General features: G+C 41.4%; 1 protein-coding gene across 1 annotated transcript; it reads left to right on the top strand.

The window, feature by feature from the left end:
- Window positions 1-2,700: 2,700 nt before the first annotated feature.
- Window positions 2,701-23,584, top strand: LOC140074603 (uncharacterized). The gene is made up of 5 exons (XM_072119619.1): window positions 2,701-2,851; window positions 10,893-11,246; window positions 14,506-14,645; window positions 22,198-22,303; window positions 23,175-23,584. The coding sequence occupies exons 1-4, from the start codon at window positions 2,776-2,778 to the stop codon at window positions 22,300-22,302; spliced, it is 675 nt and encodes a 224-aa protein (XP_071975720.1). The 5' UTR covers window positions 2,701-2,775; the 3' UTR covers window position 22,303; window positions 23,175-23,584.
- Window positions 23,585-24,548: the final 964 nt, after the last annotated feature.

The following is a 24,548-nucleotide window of genomic DNA, read 5'->3' as shown; positions in this document are numbered from 1 at the left end:
AAAATTGTTTACCACTTTAGAAGCTTGCTGTCATAGAAAACTATGGGGACTTAATGTAAGTCTACGAGAGAATGCTCTTTGATTGCTTGTGCTGAAATAGAAAGTATATAAAAAGGACTGTCCCCAGAAACTGTTTTCTGCCTAGCAGACATCGAGATGAAGAAGCTGAGCTGGGGATACTCTGCAATTGACACTGAACCAGGATACCAGCCTTTTGGGAAAGAGAAGGACAGCTAGGTCTTTCCTTTGTGTAAAACATTTCTGTCAGAGAGGAGATTGGAGATGGTTTGCTTGTATTGCTTTGTACCTGAATTTCTTCAGAAAAGAAGGAAAATCTTTACTGCAGACCTTGACTCTCTGGACTTATTTCCCATTGGGGAGCACCACACCATACCATCCCAGAAGGGGAGCAGCAACACCCTTTACTTTTCTGCTCTACCTTTTCTAATGGCTTATATTTTGCTGATTTAAATAGACAGGATGGTTGATCTAAAGTGGATTTTTTTTCTCCCCAATCCTTTTCCCTTTTTTCTTGCATGGGTCTTTTAAAATTTGTAATTCTGTTTTATATTATTGAAAATATAAACAATGAAAAAAGAAGGGGATAGAAGAGAAACCCTTTCCTTGTTCCCCCAGAAACGGTTATGTCTTCTGACATCAATAACTATCATTAACCACAATTCTGGCTTTGGGGGAGTTAAACTCTTCCCCCAACATATGAAATTAGGCCCAAATCCAAATCACCTTTGACTTCCCAACCTCCACTAGACCCTATCAAACCCCTTTACATCGTCTAATGACAGGATCGAGTGTAGTCCCTGTCACCCATATCCTTGTGGCATAAAGCCTTTGGACTCGGTCTCCTAATATTTTACCCAGAATAAATTTGTTTTTGATCTGGATGGACAAGTCTAGTAATTATAGTAATTAGTTTGAGAAGTCTCCAGGCTAGCAATTACACTAGAATATTTGCATCAGTCTGTGTGAACCTCTATTAAACAGACATTTCTCCTTTTTGGGCATGAATGTAATATTTGCTTCGGCAATTGAGTCTGAGACCCTACCATTCTGTAATATCTAAAAAATATGATATTAACATGTGTGCATATTTCCTATATAATCCAAATTGAGTCATCTGGCCCCTGGGATGCATCTTTTGAGCAGGTACACACTGTTTCTTTCAGTTATTCTCATGGATGAGTCAAGCATCTCTCTCTCTGCTGTGGATAATAGGGGAAAGTTAATCCTATTCATCTAAGTCTCAATATCTTCCCTATTCCTTCTTTAACTTGAACTGCACAATTCCCAATAAAAGAGCCTGAACTTCCTATGAACCTGCTTATTTCCAATAATGGGGCACATTTACTTAGGAAGTCGAAATATGCACTACAAGTGCTATTTCCATGTAAAATGCAGCATGCAGCGATTCACTAAGACTGTGCAAAAGAAATCATGAATCTGGCACTTCCCCGCACTGGCTCAACAGAGTTCACCATCTTTTTTTGGTGCACCTTTAAAGGAAACCTACCACTGGATCCCGGTCGAAATGACATCCTCACACCACCCTCTGGGCTCTGTACCACTGATCATATTTTGTTTAGGGACAAAAGGAAATAGTTTAGGGAAAAAAAGGATTCTATAATCTATGCAAATGAGGCTTTAGGGCTGCACTTACAACCTCCTCCCTGGACCGAGAGCCGGTGATGCCTATATGTTCTCAACCCTCTTTAATCTTCGCTTTAATATGATATATGGATTGGGCATGGATGCTTAACAGAACCGGAGATATCTACTCTTAAAGTTACAATTGGGAATGGAAAGCTGTACACAAAATTTTTTTTTTTTTAGTCAAGTTAAGCATCCATACAGCATCATTTTGAAGGGAAGATTCTTCTGTTTACAATGCAATAAAAAGTATGTTTGTTTGTGCCAGGGTTCAGGAGATAAGGCCGGTTGAAGTTGATCACTGTCAAGGCGTTTATTAACGTCCTTTTTGCAGGGGTCATGTGCAAATATAACTGTACGGCAGTTGTAGAGGGGTTAACCTCACTACATGTTAAGGAACCATATGGGTTTCAAGTAAACATAATACCGTTGGAAGTTCTTTATTGATAATGTAAAAAATCATACAGTTTTCCTCTTTCTGTACAATGCAGGTCAATGTTGTGTTTGTTTCATTGATAACGGCCGTGAACCTGTTGGATGCTGCAATTAAAATGAACGGTGGTACCTAAACAGCATTCAAATCAATCCCATTTCCCTAGTATATAAATAATATACCATAGTATAATTAGTTATCCCTATGTATTGAAATGCCTGATAAAATCTAAAAATATTTATTATAAATGGTGAATATGGTGAACAAAGTCAAAAGGTCACACACTTCTCAAAAGTTATGGGTGTTACAATGTGGTGATAAAAATAATCTCAAAAGTTTCCCTGCAAAACAGCTAAATTAATGGAAATTTTTAAAAAGAAAAGGTTCAAATCGTGTTTATATTATGTTAAATGTTCATTGTGAAAACATTTTTTCAAGGCTTTGGACTGATTTATTATAAATTAGCAGAGGGAAAATCTACAATGAAAAATATCTTAGTCAGAATGTTTTTGTGAAACCACATCAAGGAACACATAACGTGCAAAACTTGCCAGATAACCTGTTCCACTAACTAGATGTTCCACCCAGATCAAATCTATTACCTCATTTAACGACAGAGAGAGATTCTGAGCCTTTAACCTCTATCATTTGTAACAATACAAGATTAAAAGATATACATGTCAAGCAAAACAACCTTTGTAATGAACGCGTTGCTTGTTGGCTTTCTTCTACTAAATTCATTGCAGGTTTCTGGTGAGTTTTACTATTTTTCAAATTTTTCACAAACTGAAATTGTATAATATAGTAAGATATTAAAATGTAAAAATATGCAAAATGCTGCATTATTTTATGTGTATAAGCAAGTCAGTTCTGCTTTACTAATTTACATTTGATCGAGTTATAAAGTGTTTTTCTGGACACATTACATTACTCTCAATTCTTTTCTAACCATCTGATTTAGATGAAATAATGTAAAAATATCTGAAATAATAAGTGGAAATCTTTATTGATACAGTGGTACCAGATTCTGCAGGGTTTTACAAATTGTGGGGTACATATATATATATACACAAGATACGACTTTACAGAATAAGAATATGGTATTATGAAACGATAGGAGTGAGGGTTCTGTGAATATCTCCATGAATATTAGAACATTTGAACAATATCCCTGTAATACAAATTATAGCCCACTCCTGTTATTTTATGGTCATTATATTCAGTATCCATGGTCAGACAATATTATAACCCACAGAGACAAAATGCAATGTGAATGAAAGAAATACCATTTAAACTTAATTTAAAAAAAAAAAAGTTTTCTGTACCTATTTGGCATGTAATATTATAAAACAATATTGGGCTGTCACGTGTGTCTCCGTCCGATGACCATGACTGACTCATCCACCAAACAATAAAACTTCATATTGAGTGAAAGCAGGCAAAGATCTGGAAAATTGTGAGGAACTGAAACTCAAAGTATATTGGGGAAATGTATTTTTAATAAATTTGTGTGGTTTATATTTTAAATATACAAAGAGTAACATTAATTTGTTGCAACTAGACCACCTCTTTTAAAAAGATTTTGTTGAATGCACAGTTCACAGCATGTTATTTACTCCTGTTTTATGGACATACGTAGATGTGTGATATACTAGATAGGTCACAAGAAAATTAATTTTGTACCGTGTTAGCCAGGTGAAGGGTAGGTCATATCTTATCATGCCTGATGAAGGGACCTTAGCAGTCCTGAAAGCTTGCTTGTAACATCTTATATTTCAGTTAGCTGTTCAGTGGTATCACAGTCTCAAGGCGGTTATATGATCAAAACCATACTAGATGGGAATATTGTAAAAGCAATTACTTTGGTCACGCCGATTTCCTTACAGATTGTTAGCTCTAGAACTCTGCTCCTATTGTTTTAAGTGTTTAGTTTGTCAAGTTTTGATCCATATGAACCATATGAGTTCTCGCTCACTGAGAAAATGATTGCCCTACATATATCAATATTGTTATATATGGCCCCATGCACCTGCTAAAAATTAAGTACCTTGAAATGAACAAATGAACAGAAAAAACAGAAATTATAAGAAAAAAATCCAACACTTCCTTTCTTTTTAAAAGTGTCCTTGTACCTTTATTTAATTTTGTTGCATTGTACATACAAGCTGAACTAAGACTAAATTTGATCCTTCAATAATATCCGGTCTGTCTAACATCACTATCTGCAGATATATACTCCTGCCACTGGTTGGTGATAATGAATATAAGCCATGCCTATTAGCCAAGACCCTTGAAGAGAATTTCTAGAGAATTGTAGTTTAACTGACTCTGTAATTCAGGAACACATGAACAATTGTCTAACTTTCATGTTAGATCCAGGAAGAATTGTCCAACGTTTTCAAGCGGGCATTTATTTATTCTAAAAGTGAAACAGTGAATAGTTTTTATAATACAACACGAGCCGACACTTGGGACCAGAATGTAAGTGGCACCTGGTCTTCACCAGAGCCCTCCACAAAGCAGGTTGGTCTTGCTGCGGCATGGTACCACCAGGCAATCTCATAGTTGGAGACAGGCAGATGGTCAAGGCAGGCGGCAATGGATCAAGGTCAGGGATGGAGCAAGAGGTCAGGACTGGGAGCAGAGGAGCGAAGTCAAGAACAGGCCCGGGGTCACAACAGGAAATCAAAATACAAGCATGAGGCACAGCGAACAGCTTTCTCATCGGCAATAATAAGAAGATCTGGCAGGGGATGCTGGAGAAGCTGGCTTAAATGGAATCCCGGGAAGTGGCCAGCGCCAATCAGCAGTGGGCCCTTTAAATCTGTGAGTGCCAATAAGGAGGGGGATGCGCGCATCAACCAGCCAGGATGGGAGCAGGAACAAGGAGAGGTAAATGAGGTCCGGGGGTGCAGAGAACGCCGGTGCCACGGAGAGGGGCACGGATTCGCCTGCGATCCGAGATGGGGATTGCAGGGGCACCCGTGACAGTACCCCTTCCCCCCCTTCGGCCTCCCCCTCTTCTTGGTCTGAAGAAACCATTGCACTCCTGGTGCTGGCAATTGCCCGAAGGAGCAATTGGTGAGTCTGTTCCCAAATAGATTTGAGGTCCTGTATCAGCTGCTCTAGCAGGGAGCTGCTCCGGCAAACTCTAAGTCCAGGGAATTATAGGAGAAATCAGCCAACAGCAACAGACAAGAGGAGTTATTAGGCAGATAAAAAATGGAGGAGATAACAGCCCAAAGTTTGGTTCACCTTTCCACTTGACCATTCAACTGAGGGTGATAAGCAGAAGTCCATTGTCACTTGCAACTGATTGCACAAGGAATGCCAAAGCTTGCACACAAACTGAACCCCTCGATCACATACAAGGGGGCAGATTTACTTACCCGGTCCGTTCGTGATCCAGCGGCGCGTTCTCTGCGGTGGATTCGGGTCTGGCCGGGATTCACTAAGGCAGTTCCTCCGACGTCCACCAGGTGGCGCTGCTGCGCTGAAAAGCATCGTTCCGCACTGGAATTCACCGGGCTGGACCAAGTGAAAGTAAGCGCGTCCCAAGCAACACTTTTTTTGTTTTATATGCGGTGGTTTTTCCGAATCCGTCAGGTTTTGGCTCAGCCATGCCCCCCGATTTCCGTTGCGTGCATGCCAGCGCCGATGCTCCAAAATCCGATCGCGTGCGCCAAAATCCCGGGGCAATACAGGGAAAGTCGGCGCAAATCGGAAATATTCGGGTAATACGTCGGGAAAACGCAATTCGGGCCCTTAGTAAATGACCCCCAACGTGTTGTGGAAGTCCATACAGTCGGAAGATGTGTTGAAAGAACAAGTTGGCAAGACATGGAGCAGACAGGAAACCTGGAAGGGGAACGAAATGGGACATCTTAGAAGACCGGCTGTCTTCCATTCATCACCCTTCCATATCTGGATGAGGTTGTAAGCCCCATGAAGGTCCAGTTTGGAAAAAATCTTGGAACCGCACAGGCGGTCAAAAAGCTTGGTAATCAAAGACAATGGATAGTGGTTCTTAACCATGGCCTTGTTAAGCTGGTGATAGTCAATGCAAGGATAGAGTGAACCATCCTTTTTTTGGTCACAAAAAGGTGGCTGTGACCATCCATACCTTAACACCACCAGCAAGAGAGGAGTACTTATGTATGAACCCTCTCTGCAGGTTCTCTTTAATATATTCCAACACCCAACCCCGGGGAGGAGAGGTACCGTCAACAGATCTATAGGGCAGTCATAGGGACGGCGTGATGGCAAGGACTCTGCCTGCTTCTTGGAGAACACGTCAGCAAAGTCCCATTAACATGTTGGTAGGCCCTGCAAAAACTTGGAAATCATGGAGGAGGTCAAGAAGTGCTCCGGACTGGCACAATACAGGTTCTCCTGATGTCGTCTGGAACACTCCTGGAGGGAGAGTCAAGTTCTGTCCACCTGCATAGGTTTCTCTGCAGACAATACAGACGGAGGCTGGAGCAGCCTTTGGAAGGCAGGTACAAAGCGTGGTAAATGTCTAACCCAGCCTTGCGAATGCTAAAAATGTAATTCTTCCGCTTGCTCCAAAACCAAGTCCAAATGGCCAGGAGACCACTCAGGGTAGACGGCAGGTCACGTGCAGCCAAAGAGTCATTGACCTGAGCTGAAAGACCCTTTTTAAAGATGGAGGTCAGGTATGGAACTGTACTGCATACTCTCAGGAATCTGATGTTGAGTGGCAAGCAATTGTCACAGCATGGCGGTGACTTGTCCTAGCTGTTCTCCTTGCGAAGCAATTTGCTGGGACTGCTGGACCACAACAGTGGTAAGATCAGCCAGTTTCGGAAGTGTCACCTTGGCGGGGTCATTAGCCGGATCTTACTGTCAAGGCTGGGGGTTAGTGAGCCCCTTGGACCACTGAAGACAATGACACAAGCCGACACCTGGGACCGGAATCTAAGTGGTACCCGGTCTTCATCAGAGCCTGCGCAAAGCAGGTTGGTCTTGCTGTGACGTAGTACCATCAGAACATTCCAAATGTGCGATTTCTCCGCGGTAGCAGCCATGGTTGAGCTACATCACCAGCAGGCAATCTCATAGATGGGGACAGGCAAATGGTCAAGGCAGGCGGCATTAGATCAAGGTCAGGGACGGAGTAAGGGCTCAGGGCTCGGAGCGAAGTCAAAAACAGGTCCGGGGTCACCACAGAAAATAAAAACACAAGCACGAGATACAAAGGCCAGCTTTCTCATCGGCAATCGCATGAAGATATGGCAGGGGCTACTGGGAGAAATTGGCTTAAATGGAATCCCGGGAAGTGGCCAGCGCAAATCAGCAGTGCGCTGGCCCTTCAAAGCTGCGAGTGCCGGCGTGAGCGTCCTAAGGAGCAGGGACATGTGCATCGACCAGCCAAGATGGGAGCAGGAAAGAGGAGAGTTAAGTGAGGTCCATCGACCAGCCAAGATGGGAGCAGGAAAGAGGAGAGGTAAGTGAGGTCCGGGGGAGCGGAGAGGGGCATTGGTTCCAAGATGGGGATCGCATTGGCACCCGTGACACTTCTAATGTTGTCAAAGGAATGTGTTCTTTGCTTGATTATATGGTATGTATTTACTATATAACTGGATAAGTGATTTTGTCAACATTAAGTTTTTATGTTTAGCATCACAATTTTTTTCAATGACATGTAATATCTATAGATAAAAAAGAGCCCTCCATTCACAATTACAAGGGAAGGATCTAAAAAGTTAATACGTTTCCAGCAACTCAAAAGTTGCTTCCCTACTCCGTCTGACAGAGTCATCATGCCAGCACCATAATCTGCCAGTGTACCATGACCACTATTTAGTGATGTTTGCCATTACCATACTAGATTCAGACTACAAATATGATTGTCCCAGGACCACATATTAGTCGTACAAATTCATAAGTATTAACATAATTCCCCCCTGACAAGGCCTTGATAATACCTCCACAGCATGACCAGTCCTGTCACCACTAAATTGTGATTGAATAATACCACCATATTGATTAAAAAACCCAAATTACTTAAAAAGACCAACTCTACAGCCATAGAGTTCTCCATGGATGATTTTCACACCTTATAGCATAATTAATTGTAATGAGTCTCTGTTTGTCATCATGTAGCAGACTTTCAGCACTCTAAATAGAATGTTCCATACATGGGGTAGTTCCCTGTAGATGCAATAGTAGCATAGTTTAGTAACCACACTGTGGTATAGATGACAACCACCCCCTTGGTACATTAGGCCCATTTAGTATGGCACACTCCAGTTGTCCCATAGGCCCGCATTTGTATGGTGGACCCACTGTACTATATTAAAGGGATTATCCGAGTTTTAAAAATTACTGAAGGCCAGGCTGGGGTGGGCTAGTTAAACATAATAAACTTGTACTTACCTCCTCCGGCGCCGCCGATGAACAGCGCCGCGGTCCGTTTGTTTACAGGGGCACAGAAGTCGCACACACGGGGCTTCCGGTCCGTGATGTGGCCAGCTCCTGCCATCCGTCCCTATCTCTCAGCGTTAGATGAAACCAACGCACAGAGAAGACGAGGTAAGTACCTGTTTATTATTTTTAATTAGCCCTCCCCAGCCCTGCCCTCAGTATTTTTTAAAACCCGGATAACCCCTTTAATCATCCCTTCTAGAAGAGTGACACCCTGTATTATACACTCACCGGCCACTTTATTAGGTACACCATGCTAGTAACGGGTACGACCCCCTTTTGCCTTCAGAACTGCCTCAATTCTTCGTGGCATAGATTCAACAAGGTGCTGGAAGCATTCCTCAGAGATTTTGGTCCATATTGACATCACACAGTTGCCGCAGATTTGTCGGCTGCATATCCATGATGTGAATCTCCCGTTCCACCACATCCCAAAGATGCTCTATTGGATTTAGATCTGGTGACTGTGGAGGCCATTTGAGTACAGTGAACTCATTGTCATGTTCAAGAAACCAGTCTGAGATGATTCCAGCTTTATGACATGGCGCATTATCCTGCTGAAAGTAGCCATCAGATGTTGGGAACATTGTGGTCATAAAGGGATGGACATGGTCAGCAACAATACTCAGGTAGGCTGTGGCATTGCAACGATGCTCAATTGGTACCAAGGGGCCCAAAGAGTGCCAAGAAAATATTCCCCACACCATGACACCACCAGCCTGAACCGTTGATACAAGGCAGGATGGATCCATGCTTTCAAATTCTGTCCCTACCATCCGAATGTCGCAGCAGAAATCGAGACTCATCAGACCAGGCAACGTTTTTCCAATCTTCTACTGTCCAATTTCGATGAGCTTGTGCAAATTGTAGCCTCAGTTTCCTGTTCTTAGCTAAAAGGAGTGGCACCCGGTGTGGTCTTCTGCTGCTGTAGCCCATCTGCCTCAAAGTTCGACATACTGTGAGTTCAGAGATGCTCTTCTGCCTACCTTGGTTGTAAGTCACTGTTGCCTTTCTATCAGCTCGAACCAGTCTGCCCATTCTCCTCTGACCTCAGGCATCAACAAGGCATTTCCACCCACAGAACTGCCGCTCACTGGATGTTTTTTCTTTTTTTTGGACCATTCTCTGTAAACCCTAGAGATGGTGGTGCGTGAAAATTCCAGTAGATCAGCAGTTTCTGAAATACTCAGACCAGCCCTTCTGGCACCAACAACCATGCCACGTTCAAGGGCACTCAAATCACCTTTCTTCCCCATACTGATGCTCGGTTTGAACTGCAGGAGATTGTCTTGATCATGTCTACATGCCTAAATGCACTGAGTTGCCGCCATGTGATTGGCTGATTAGAAATTAAGTGTTAACGAGCAGTTGGACAAGTGTACCTAATAAAGTGGCCGGTGAGTGTATGTCTCCTGTAGTACACTATCCCCAGTGTTATATAGCAGTGGTCCTTGTTTGAGGCCTCCCTAGGTTAAATGATGTTGTTCTAAAAATGTATTTTAAAAGAAAAACTATTAGCCACCTAACCCCCAAAACCAATGAAGGGATGTGGCTAATGCACTCTGTTCAGTCAAAGCAGGCAGCATGACACAGTAACATCATCACACTGATGGCCAGTGCAGGGACAATATACCTTCCTGTTCTGCCGTTTGCTTCAAATGTTTTGGGAAGTATAGTTTAATGTAGGGGTTTAGGGTTTGTACCCAGCTTTTCTGCTGTCTCTCTGAACCCCACAACATTGACAGACCCAGATTGATCCCTGCATGACAATCTTGGATTGAGTTTATTCACTAACCCATCTCTCCACAATGACATTTGCACAGGCCACGAACCATGTGTGTAATCTTTTCTACAAACGCTACCTCTACCTACAAACGTGTGCTCTTTGCAGGCCACAAACAAGGTGCTGTGATTGTTTGTGGTCTGTCTGTCATCTGTCGATAAAAAGACTGCCACAGCCTCAAAGATGGCTTGGAATAGGTCCTGCTCTGTTTCTCAAGGTCCAGCAGTCAGTTCAAAGATAAAACCACGGAATCCATAGTTATATGCATGAGTCCATAAAAATAGATGGGGCTCTGACCAGCAGCTAAGAAAATGACTAGCACTCGGGCCTAAAACACAATTATGTAAGCAAAATATTTGCATCCAAGTTAGAATAAGAACAAAATAGAATGAGAAAATAGAAATATCGGTATATCACTCATATAACATAAGGAATACATTTACTTTATCCAGTGTTTTAGTGACATGTTTGAAATTGCTTATACTATATACTTTTGTATTTTCATGAATAAATACACCAAATATAGCAAATATGACTAATAATGACTTGATTTTTTTTTAACAGGACAAACTACTGAGAACAACAATATATGTCCACATATAGTGGTTGCCTCCCCTATGGCAGAAGTGGAACTCTGCCAATATAGTACTTCAATGGGTTCTAAATTTAACCTGACTCTTGAAAAACTCGATGACAGAAATGAATCGTGCTTGTTATACAATTCTGGTTCGGAACTAAAATTGCAAAACCGGACAAACAAAACACAATGCCATTTTTTCAAAATGGGTGGCACTTTTTTTTTAAGCCTTATTAATATTGAAAAGGAAAATGCTGGCAACTATATTTGTTATAACACAAAAATTTTTCCACCGCCCTTTAAAAATTCAATTGTGAATAGGACACTTTTATATGTCCTCGGTAAGTCTTTACTTTTCATTCATTTATCATGAATTTGGTCACAAGAAAGTTAGATTTACCCTATGACGTATCATATGCACTTTGCATCCTGTAAAATAGCATACCAGACTGACATAAGCCTTTAAGAAAGTCAAACAGTTGTTTTAAAACTGAATATACACTGCCATATATTCTGGGATTTGTTGTACATAAATTATTGAGTTCATAAATTTTGTACCATTCATCAGTATGTAAAAAGTTTAACACATTCAAATGTTGTCCAATCACTCATTGGACCACAGGCAATGATGAGATTTGTGGCCATAATACAAACAGTTTTTTTATACCTGCAAAAAGATAATGCTCTGATGAATACATGTATTATAGTCCTAGAAGTAAATTCTCCAATGGGGCACATTTACTAAGGCTTCGAGGACCACGTTCCGTTTTGTGCCGAATTTAATTGGAACGCGATTGGATCTTGGCGCAATCACACTGACTTTCATGCGACACAAATCGGGGGGCGTGGCCGTCGGACAACCCGACTGATTCAGAGGGATTCAACATTCAAAATTGTGTCGCAAGCCATGCACTTACATGCACCGGGAAATAGAAGGTGAACTCTGGCGTACCTCAGCAGGGAAGCGACACATATAGGAAATTGGATGCAAGATCTTAGTGAATCGCGGCAGCTCTGAATCCTCGTCTGGCAACGCACCTCGGGGATCGCGACCGGATGGGTAAGTAAATGTCCCCCAATGTCTTGAAAGTCCTTTCAGGTTGGTGGATAATAAAACTGCAGCAAAAAGGAGACACATAACTTCCTAAAATAATTGGGACGTATGGTTTCGTCATACTAAATTACTTATGTGTTCCCACTAAGTTACCAAACTATTCCTCATCTGTTCATTATCACTGCCATCTATCTACTCGAGTATCATCCAGCATAAGTCACTTACCACTTACAGTGGGTCCTTTTTCCTGAAATTGTCTAGCTACCCCATTTTCCTTTTTTTTTTTTATACGCTTGTTGATTAGTACGTTTTTCAATGCAACCCCTACCTATGCGTGGTTTATGATTAATTACCTATCCTGAAACAGTTTAACCCCTTAACGCCGAAGCCACTTTTCACTTTATTGACACGGCACATTTTTTTCAAATCTGACATGTGTCATTATAAGTGGTTATAACTTAGGAATGCTTTAACATATCCAAGTGATTTTGAAATTGTTTTCTCTTGCCACTTAGTCATTCAGAGCAGATTAGGCATTGTCCCTTTTTATTGGCTATACAATCTTTATTTTTTTGGAAATTTGGACAAATAAGGGCTTATTTTTTGAGACATTAGATGCACTTTACTAACATTTCATTTTAGTGGGTCATTTATGAAATTTTATTAACTCTTAAATGTATGTAGGAAAAAAATTTGGTTTCCTATAAAAATAACATTATCTTTGTTCTATAGATCAGTGATTTTCAACCTTTTTTGAGCCACAGGACACTTTTTATGCTTAGAAAATCCTGGGACACACCACCAACCAAAATAGCACAAAATGACACTAAAACAGTCATATTATACATATAGTTAATAATATAGATTCTAAATTTATTTTACTCAGTGTGAAACCTTGGCCTGTTTCGATAAACACAACAGGAATATCCTGGCAGGAATGGTGGAAAGACACACACAAAGCTCTTCCTCAACAGTTCTCAGTTTCTCCCTGAGTTTTTATCGCAGTCAAGCTTGAGAAGCCCAGCTCACAAAGATATTTGGTTGAAAATGGGAGCAATGTCAAAATAGCTTTGTTGGCCAGAATGGGGAAAAAAAACTGTCCAAAGGATGATCAGCAAACTTTAGCTTTAAACCGCAATCTTGCTTCAGTTCAATGAGTTCCTTTTGCTCCTTTAAAGTCATGTCCTTTACAGCAACGGATAATGAGCTGTATGGGTCCCTAACCCTGTCAAGGCATTCTGTGAAGGCTGAAGAGAAATAGAACGATAACTTCTCCTCAAGAGTGTTATTGTACACGTCTCCTACATTGTAAGAAGCCGTGACTGCGCATTGCCGGGAAACAAAACACCACCATAGTTTGTGGAACTTTCCCCGCGGCACACCCGACCATGTGTCGCGGCACACTAGTGTGCCGCAGAACACTGGTTGAAAATCACTGCTATAGATCACTACGATTATGGTGATACTTCATTTATATAGTTTTTAATATATTATTGCAATTTTACTGAAGAAAAACTAATACAGAGAAAATCTCATTTATTTTTGTATCGCCATCTTTTCAGAGACATAGCGTTAATATTTTTTGGCTGACAGAGCTGGTTTAGGGCTTATTGTTTGTGTGTTGAGTTGTCCTTTTCAGTGATACCATTTTGGCACATATAACTTTTTTTGATCTCTTTTGAGAACATTTTTATGAAGGGATTTTATTAAAAATTTTCAATTTTGGCGAGTTTTTCGGGTTTAGTTTTTACGGCGCTCACCAAGCGGGTCCAATAATGTAATTGAGTTATTGTACAGATTGTTACGTATGTGGTGAGACGGGTGCCAGCTGTAACATACAGCCGGCACTCGATGCTTATGGAAGCAGAAGCAAAATGTGGGAACGCACCTCCCGCCATGCAGTATTATTACGTCAAATGTCCGGAAGGGGGTTAAGATTTGGGAGATCCGATAGCAAACAAACAAGTTCTCAAGACTGTACTATACATTAGTTTATAAAAACAATATTGGATAACTTAAAATGACCACATATGTACTTACGATGTTCAGATAGTAACTTATATCTGATACAATAAAAAAAAAATTCTTCCAATATTCTGCTCCATTGGTCTCTAGGGAGCTGATGGAGATCGCAGAGCGGGGCGCTCATCAATTTCCATCTGCTGCATAGAGATTAATGGAGTAGAGTGGTCATGCGCGGCCGTCTGCTCCATTACTCTGAGGGAGAAACAAGGGGTCTGACGGAGGTACATTGGACCCCATGGGACCCCTCGTTTTCGTGATCTGTTGGTTTCTCATCACCGAGACCCCCACTGATCAGCAAGTTACACCCTATCCTGTGAAAAGGGCCTAACTTCTGTTCGTGGGAAAACCCCTTTAACTACAAAATATTTATTTGTATTGAGCCAAAGCTGATCTATGATTGAGTGTCCCAACTATCCTTGGATACATCATAAGTATAAATAATGTAAAGTATTTGCAGAATACAATATAAGTTACATTGATTTATAACTTTGTGACCATATTTTTTATGTTTCTCTTTCTAGAAAATAGTGGGAAACCCTCAGCTTACCCTATATATTCATTTGTAGAGACATGGGTTTTAATTGGAATTTCTGTCTTCCTGTTTGTATGTTTCATGGTATTATTATTCATAAGCTCCAAAAAGAAGGCGAGTTTTAACCAGGTAACACACTTCTTTTATAAATGTGAAGACCACATATGCAGTAGAGTCCCTATGATGGGTCACTTTGTGTTAAGCCATATGCCTCCACTACACGATTACATGATTTTCATCAGAAAGATGCATCTCGATAAAAACTCCTGCAGAATAGAATCTGATAGATTATATTAAAGTGTAACCGTCATTTGAAAAATGTTTGATATGTTGTAGGGCAGGTCATTTTAAGCCCTTTTGCAATTGGATTACTTACCCAAATCTTGCTCTTTCCTCTTGTATTCTGCAGCCTTTCCCCTGTTGTTAGTGTCTTCTCATATGGCTGTTGCTAGGCACATTCCATCTTCACTGAGAAGCTGACTACGGAGGGATAGAACCACCTTTCCCTGCACACAGCTGATTACCTCATGGTTCAGTGTACCAGTGCTTCCAGAAGCCCTAACTAATGTAGTAAAAAAACACCTACACTTATCTCTCCTTCAGCTTTCCCTACACTTGTATATAAACAAAAAATCCACACAGACACAAACTGCAGAGCGATCACAATCCCCCTCACCTCACACTCCACAGCAGGAAATTGCAGGAGAGGAGAGACTCTGCTTTGCTGAAGTTTTACAAAGAAAGGTAGATACATAGATAAATAGATAGATAGATAGATAGATAAAAGTAAAAAATAGGCTGCACACCACAATATAAATATGAGTGGGTACTTTATTCACCCAAGTGAATAAAGTACCCACTCTTTTTTACATTGTGGTGTGCAGCCTATTTTTTACTTTTATGTATGAAGAGGTGGAGAGTCAAACCACTGAGAAGGGCGAGTATCCAAACTAAACTTCTTAAAGTGGTGCAGCTGTGAAAATGATTAATGTATAGATAGATAGATAGATAGATAGAATAAACATAGATAGATATGATATAGATAGAAAAACAAAAACGAACGGCACTCCAAAAGAGTGGAATAATTCAAGCGGTGTTTATTCCCAAGCTGCTATGTTTCAGCTTCATCCGAAGCCTTTCTCAAGCCAAGCCTTGTTTTGAGAAATGCTTCGGATGAAGCTGAAACGTATTTGTAAGGATGTGGCTGTCTGGTGGTAGCGTGTACCCATTTCTTATTTTTGCAGTGCCACCAAGGAAATCTTTTTTTGTATATGATATGATAGATAGATATGATATAGATAGATATAGATAGATATCAGATAGATAAATATGATCTCATTGGTCAGCAGTAGGTGCTTGTGAAGAGATGACACCTGGAGCAGAATCATGTATTTTAGTTTTTTTTAACAGAATGATAGTTACACTTTAAATATTGAATGCAGACCATGGAACAATTTCAGTTCTGAGTGCCCTGACCACACTCTGTTGTACTGAGCCATAAAATGTGGGCATAAAACTTTATTACATGGACTTTAAAATATAAAGGAATTCCATAGAAAACAACACATGGCTTACCTGTAAATCATGGTATACTTACAGTTAAAGGGGATGTCTGTGACTCAGAACTAATAGTAGAGATACCGAAGCAGACAGTATAAGTACAAAATAGTTAGTAAAAAGTGAGTGAACGTAACCTGATGATTCCAGTTCAAGGATCTCCTCAGGTCACTCCATATAGGAAAGGCAGCATGACTCAAATTCTTGGTGTATAACTAGGGTGTTTATTTAGCATCCATTCATAATTAATAGTTTAATAGTTTATACTTAGGTGTTTTTATTTATTGGCGATTGTTAGGGGTCTGACAATTGGGTCTCCCAATTTGACACAGTGTATAGGGATGGAAACAGATGGCTTTATAAACTATGTAGTGGTCCAAATTCCCTATTATATGTTATATACTACTTAAAGGGGTTTTCCCATAAAAATAAAGTTGTCGAGTTTTAATCCACTAATGGAGGGTATCCGATAAGGATAACTTTAACCACCTTACTTTACAATTTTACTCAGTTTTATTGCTGTTTTAGCTCATATAACTCAACTTTGGTCATCGTAAGATTACAGATGCAGACACTTAATGATTCCTCTATGCTATGAGATGCTGTGTGCTGACAATGTGCTTAGTTTTCATGGAGGAAGTCACAGCACCGCAGGGTTAAATCCCAAAAGGCTCTTTTCACAAGTTATTCAGGCGTAACAGGCACGAAGTTTCGATTCACAATGAATCTTTATCAAGCATAAAAACATGGCCATTGCCAACACATATATATACAAAAGGTGCATAGTGACATAATTTCCAGTTTACATTCAATAACCTTTATAAAAACATGTTTAAAAAGAGATACATAATCCTCTAATAGACAAAAAACAGATATAAAGCTTATGTATAACAATATTTTATAAACAGTGATTATAGTAAACATAACACCTGCTTCATGTGTTTAATATTAGTAGAAGACGCCCAGATCCTCCTACACTCCAAAGCTGTGCTGTGTAATCACTATCCAGCATCACTTCACCAGGCAGGGTTGGTGAGAGCACAGATCATACCCATTTAACACTTTAAATGTTGCAGTCAACCATGAACTTAGTATTTAAAGGTTTGTCAAGATACTGTTACCACAATTGCTTCCCTCTCCTCTGCAGTATGATTGTAGAGACATTATTGATTGCTTGGTAGCCAGAGACTATCATTTCTATTGTAAGTGTTTGTCTAATAGTATAAAACAAATAGGTTAATGAATAAAATGTGTAAAAACATTAATGGACAAAAAATAAACAAACATACTTTGTTATTAAAAATATCTAGCTCTTGGAATTCTGTTGATGAGCTTCAAGAGGTAGTCACCTGAATGGTCTTCCAACAGTATTGAAGGAGTTCCCAGAGATGCTTAGCACTTTTTGGCCCTTTTGCCTTCGCTCTGCGGTCCAGCTCACCCCAAACCATGGGTTTGGGTTTAGATCTGGTGACCAGGTCATGAGGTAGCACCCCATCACTCTCCTTGTTCAAATAGCCCTTACACAGCCTGTAGGTGTGTTTGGGATCAGTGTCCTGTTTAAAAATAAGTGATGGTCCAACTAAATGCAAACCAAATGGAATAGCATGCTGCTGCAAGATGCTGTGGTAACCATGCTGGTTCAGTATACCTTCAATTTTGAATAAATCCCCAACACTGTCACCAGCATAGCACCCCCACACCATCACACCTCCTCCTCCATGCTTCATGGTGGGAATCAGGCATGTAGGGTCCATTTGTTCACCTTTTCTGCTTCGCACAATAACACAATGGTTGGAACTAAAGATCTCAAATTTGGACTCATCAAACCAAAGCACAGATTTCCACTAATCTATTGTCTATTCCTTGTGTTCTTTTTACCCAAACAAGTCTCTTCTGCTTGTTGCCTGTCCTTAGCAGTGGTTTCCTAGCAGCCACAAACTGTACTCTTCCTCTCTGTAAAACCCTTTTAACTTTAAAGTATAAATATATGTTGCAAGCAATATGGTTTTAAGCATAACAAAACTTTCAACAAAATTTTATAAATTAATATTGCAGATAATAATAAATTTTGTAATGTATTTTATTAAAATGTGTTCTTTTGTCCTTCTTTTCATCTGCTTTCTAAACCAGGGAAATAAACTCATAGATCCAGGCAATTTGACTGTGGTAATCTCCTTGTATTTGTTACCAATGGCCTCCTTTCCTTTAAAAACAACTTAAGGGGGGCGTGGCCAAGCCATTAAACAGGCAGCTCTGTGCCGTGTAATAAAATCTAAGCCCAACGGCACCCTCCATCACCTCACCGGGCCACTTAATAAGCCCAGGGTAGTCGCCAGCACATCCCCTGAGCCCCGATGAGCGTCATAAAGAAAATCCACAGCTGCGGCCTAGTGTGCCCTACATCGCTCAGCGGCCGCGGGTTGTTTATCCCCAATCGCAGGTGTCCCGATCCGGCCCGGGACTGCCTGCCCTGCAATGAGAGAGCCTCCAATCCCTCCAGGGCACAGTCTGGGAGGAATTGCAGCAGCTGGGGAGCCCGAGATAGGCCCCATTGGGTTGTGGCCTACAAGAACATATTAGTGGAGGAGTCCAGGCGCAGCGCACCACCACTGGGGCAATCTACACCCTCTGCCATCTCAAGAATCACCAGGAGACAGAAGGCCTGTTCAGCATGATCACCTGCAGGCGGCCTATGCACGTACTGTTTTCTGTACCGCCACCATCAGACGCCCTGCACACCTGCAGTATCCTGCAACTACTTGGCTCAGGTGCTTCAATCAGAAGGGGGACTCTTCCAGCCCAATCTTTAATTTCCGCAACAACCGTCTCTTAAAGGGCCAGTACGCTCTCCACATTAACAGCTACTGTGCCTTACATACTGCACAAACACCCTAGCAACTGCTATTTTTTCTTAACATGCGGGGGCCCAGAGGGATTAAAAATGCTCCTCTAAGTCCTGCTATGAGGGTCACCACTAACAGACATTTGCTAACCCACGCCTATCCGCCTGCATAATACTTTGAGCAACTCTGCAGAGAGGAATGACAAGGCCAAAATTGAAAGAAGGACCCGTAACCTTCAGGACCCTCTATAATGGATCTTCTTCAACAACTCCGGGCCTCAAACAGACCTGCTATGGCACCAACACCGCTTCCTCAGGCTAGGCGGCACTTGTCCCAGGCATCTCTATGAGATAACCCTCCCTGGCCAATATCACAGCCGACACCGCTTGCCACCGAGGAGTTCCTATGCTCCATCCAGGAAACATTGTCTTGTAGACAATTTCCACAAGAAATTGTCCACAGCTGTGGAAACCTTTACTGAGCAACTCCAGGACATTGCAACCAGAAACGATGACTTAGAGTGTGGTATGGATGAAACAGCTGATGATCTCGAAGAAGACCGGGAGCAAATGGAAGACCATGTCACTTGCATAACAGCACTGGAATTGAAATGCGAGGACTTAGAAAATAGGTCACGGTGGATTCTCCCCGAGTCTATCACAGCCCTCAAGGAGATGGCCACCAAAATATTCCCTGCTCTCCTACTGCCGGTTGATCCCAACCTGCTTTATATTGTTAGGATTAATCAGGCACTGGGATGACCTAGACCAGAGGGCTCACCCAGGGATGTGGTTCTCAAACTGCAACATGAGGACTCCAGAGATCTGATTCTCAATGCCACCAGAGATACTGCGGCTTTACCCGATTTTCCTGATTCTGTGAAACTGTATGATGATATCTGGCCTGTCACACTGGCCAGACCCCGAGAAATGCATCCTATGACAGAGGCACTCCAAGCTGCACAGGTCCGATACCGTTGGAGATTCCCATTTTCCCTGGCAATTACACATAACGGCTCACAATCCTGGTTCGCTCTCTGGAGGAGGGTAGCAGAGCCATCGAATGAGCCGGGATCCCCTATGCCGAGCAAGCACCACTTCCTCAATGGGCCTCTAGACTGTCTCGACAATGGTGTACCATACCACACCACAATGATCACTCGCCTTATCACACCAGAACTGCTATGCACAGAGAGAGAGCGGGAATTTGCCTAAGGTGACACCTGGCAATGTTTTTGAGAACTCCTGATATATCTGTCCAATATTGTTTTTCTTTCAGGTTCTTCTCCTTCTCATTAGTTCCATTCCCTTGGCACCTAATGTAATCGTGTATACTAAATACACAAATGTCTGTAATGTATCACAGTCTCATTGCTACTCATGACCCTAGTAACATTTGATTTCTGTGGTGTCATTTGTGGGGTGACTTCTTAATTATGATTTTCTCCCATTATACACCTTTATCTGAACGTACTGTTCGTATGTTAATGTTCCCTCACTTGTAATTTTCTCCCTTCTCTTCTCTCCCACACTTATCCAGGTTTGACACGCCCACAGGGTGGATCATCAAACACCACAAACTCCGCCAATTTTCTTATCGTTCTATAATTTGGCGTGGAGACCTTAACCTTACAGTCAACCCTGCTGTGGACAGCTCAGCTGTAAGCAGGTGTGACATGACTTGTCTGGGTAGATGCGTCTTCTTGCAATTGATCAAAACACATAATTTAGCTGACCCTTGGCGATAGTCACATGGCAATATACGAGGTTACACTTATTTCTCCCCAGTACACAGATCCTACTCTAGAATTGACTATACCAGTGATGGCGAACCTTTTAGATTGAGTGCCAAAACTACAACCGAAAGCCACATATTCTTCACAAAGTGCCAAATGCCAATTTAAAGTTACTTATTGCTCCCTGCTGTGTCACATATTTGAATGTATTGGCACCCTGAAGACACCAATACAGTAGAAATATGGAGAAATTCGGATTATTATTGTAGCTTCCCTCTAAGGTCCCCTTAACAGGATAAATCACAGGCCCTAAGAAGGGGCTTCAATGATAATCCAGCTCTGTCCACTCCTCCTTGCTCCTCCCTTAGTCTTCAAGTCACTTTAAAATAGTGCTGTCCTTAGCGAGATGGGACATTGTTGCTCCACTCTGGCGAAGGGCAGCCAGCAGGTATCATTAACGGAGACCTCCCTTTGGTTACTACATAGAATTTATTATGTTATAAGGTCATTGGTAGATTACACATGGCTCACCATGTGTTACCACTCTCACCTTTAGTGACCACCTATACAGATCTCGTACTAACTCCATTATCAAGTTAATCCGACCCTCCTCCCCCATTCATTTGTTTGAATTGTTTAATATAGTAGCTGGCTATGCATCACTCTGAAATCATTTCTGTGAAATCCCCCTGCGAGGAGCATTTGTTATGCCATGACCTATTGTAAGGCACTGTTATGCTTTTAATTCATTAAAATCTTGTTGAAACTAAACACAACTTTTAAAATTATGCTAATGAACCCCTTAGTGCTGCAGATTCACAATGGGCAGAACGTGCCTTTCCCAATCCCCATTTCTCTCCCTCGTCCCTCTTCCTGTCTAATTTAGCAGCAGCAGCAGTAATTGCAAGGGGAGAGGAGTCCTACTTCGCTCAATGTAAAAGCCTATGAAACTACAGAATGGAGGGGCTTTGGAAACACCAACAAGAGCCCTTCAGGTTCATAAGAGTATTATAAAAGTTGATTTTAGAAGGAAGGAGGCCATGGATAACATATATAAGAAGATTACCACAGTCACAGTGCCTGGATCTATCAGTAAGTGTCCCTGGTCTATCATGATGGATTTTGATGGTAGATTTCCATTAAGCAGTGTAAATAAGCATTCTCTCTTTCTGCTTTTGCACTGATGTTGTTTTCCTGGCACACAGGAATGATTGCCCAAATCCTGGCTAAACGTCTCTGTTTTGGCCAATGATTAGCAGAGCGGTCAAATAAGAGTGTTTTATGTGGTGTCAGAGAGGTACCAAGAAATGCATGATTGGTGAATTGTTGGTGAGTTAAGTAATTGTTTTCTAGACAGCAAAGACATTTTAAATGAAAAGTAAAACTGGCTTTACATGTTTTTTTTTTTATTAAGAAAGTTTCTTACTAAAAAACAACTAATAAGTTAATGTAGAAAAGCTTTATCTCTTTGTGTGAATGTAATAATGCAACAAATCAAAATAATAAAATAATAAAAAAATAGTTTAATAATTGCTGTTTTCCACAGCATTGCAGAGAATGTAAAGCTAGAAACATTGAACTGACAAAGGAGCAAAATGGGGAATATATGCACATGGCTTCTGTCCCTCTTGCAAGATGCAAAGTGCGCTAAGGTATGATGAATTTGTACTGGAATTTACTACGTCTAACATTAAACATATTTACATATGGAAAAGTTTTGATGTGGAAAAAGTACTGCAAATTAAGACTATATTTTTCATAAATGGAAGTCCTAGTAATGGACTCAGAGCTTGTGAGCCACATCCAGGGCTGCCCTGATGGGAGCTGATTGACAGCTACCTTGCAGTATCTGATACCTGGAAAGTTGGGTAGTTTAATTATAGAGCTCAATGTTAGGCCCCTTTCATACTTGCGTTTTTCACATGTGTTTTCTGCGCATGCTTTTGACGCGCAGAATGTGCATTGCACTCCGACTCAATTGTAATCAATGGGCTTTTTCAGACTTGCATTTTTTTCACGCGCACACATGCGCTTTTTTAAACGCGCGTTTAAATCTCGGCATGCTCTACTTTTGCAAGTCACACGCGTGAAAAATGCACCATACAAGTCTATGGAGATGCATCAAAAACGCATCGCACTCTGAGACACTTGCCAGTGCAACGCAAGTGCAATGCGTTTTTCACGCATCAATTGCCATTGAAAAGATAGAGCTCAGCCCTGAGTCCATTTCACGCGCATTATCTGCGCGTGAAAAAGCATTGAAATTGCATTGAAAACGCTCATGAAAAACTGACACACTGAACAAACTCTGACTGAAAACTGATTGCACTATGATGAAAAATGTGCGTTTTTCACTGACCAAACCCTGACCGCACCCTGATCAGACTCTGACATGATCTGTAACGCAAGTGTGGAAGGAGCCTTAGACTCAGCTGTGGGTTGAATGATGCAGGGTCAGCTGCTGGGAGCTGGATAAATGTCCATTTCACTGGAGCTGGTTATACTTATTTTTGTGACCTGCAGAACTACTGTCTGTCTCCGTGTTGCTGGACTTCAAACCCTGAACTTGTATCTGAGATGGTATCCAGCTTGATCCGGCACTCTGAACACCAGTCTGAACTGTAACCTGTCCTTGATCCTGACCCCTGCCTGATCCAGAATCCTGATCTGGAACCCAGTCCTGATCCTGAACCCTGTATCCTGAAATGATCTGGAACCCTGAATCCTGAAATGATCTGGAACCTTGTGTACCCCAGCAAAAGCGGAATCCTGTGTACCCTGAACCTGTGGGGAATCCTGTGTACCCTGATCCTGTCCCTGTATCCTCATCTGACCTGAACCCTGTATCCTGACTGGTCCAGAGCCTGTACCCAGTTCCCAAGCTTGTACCTCAATTGCATGCCTGATACTCATATGTCTGCATACTAATTGAGACCCTGACACTGTAATAAATATTATTTTAATCAGTTCACAAATTGCAGGAAAGTAACAAAAAATATATCAAGTAGACATTTACAGTGGCTATATATTTGTGTTTATTTATAAACATATATTTTTTTATTTTTGGATAGGTTTATAGTTCTTTAAAAAGCATATTGAACGGTATGGAAAATACATATTGCAATAGAAGAGATTAACAAATGAGAAAGTTATAACCTTTACAATTCTAAAAATTTTCCTGTAAAGTAGCTTTGTTCTTCATAGTTTAACAAAAACAGTAAAAACAAAAGGAAATGTAACATTTCATACACCTAAAGAGGACCTGTCAACCCCAAAAATAGCCCCACCAAATATGCCCCCATAATCCTCTTCCCAGCCAGTTTCTATTTATGCCATTTTTATAAAAAAAATATGTTGGGAAAGTATGTTTTAATAGAACCAGGTAAGAGGTCGGATCATCGTATCCTGGGAGCTGCAGTCGGTGTTATCCATTTGGGGGCCGTCCGACACAGCCCCCCCACGCCCCTGTCAGCAGGGACCTGTAAGAATAGCCGGCAGCAGCGCATATGTTGGCTCTCTCTGATGCGGCCACACTGACAGCAGCCGCGCCATGCTTTTTGACAGCGCCAGATGTACTTGCGCATTAATTCTATCATAGTGGATAGACGAATGATAGACCATGTTATCTGCTCTGAAATAGGGTGCATACATTGGTCTGACCATGCTCCAGTTATGGTCAAGCTAATCATCGAGCCTTAGACAATACCCACAGTCTGATTAACCTAATGCAGGTATGCCAACTAAACAAAACCCCTGCCACTTTTCTAACAGCAGATGCAGAAAAAGCGTTTGACAGGGTGAACTGGGAATACATCTTTCTGACCTTGCGGAAGTTTGGTATAGAAGGGCATATGTATATGGCCATATAAACTCTATATTCTGCCCCGTAAGCCAAGG

The sequence above is a fragment of the Engystomops pustulosus genome, chromosome 8, assembly GCF_040894005.1.
Source record: "Engystomops pustulosus chromosome 8, aEngPut4.maternal, whole genome shotgun sequence".
Lineage (NCBI taxonomy): Eukaryota > Metazoa > Chordata > Amphibia > Anura > Leptodactylidae > Engystomops > Engystomops pustulosus.
This window is presented reverse-complemented; position numbering and strand designations above follow the sequence as displayed.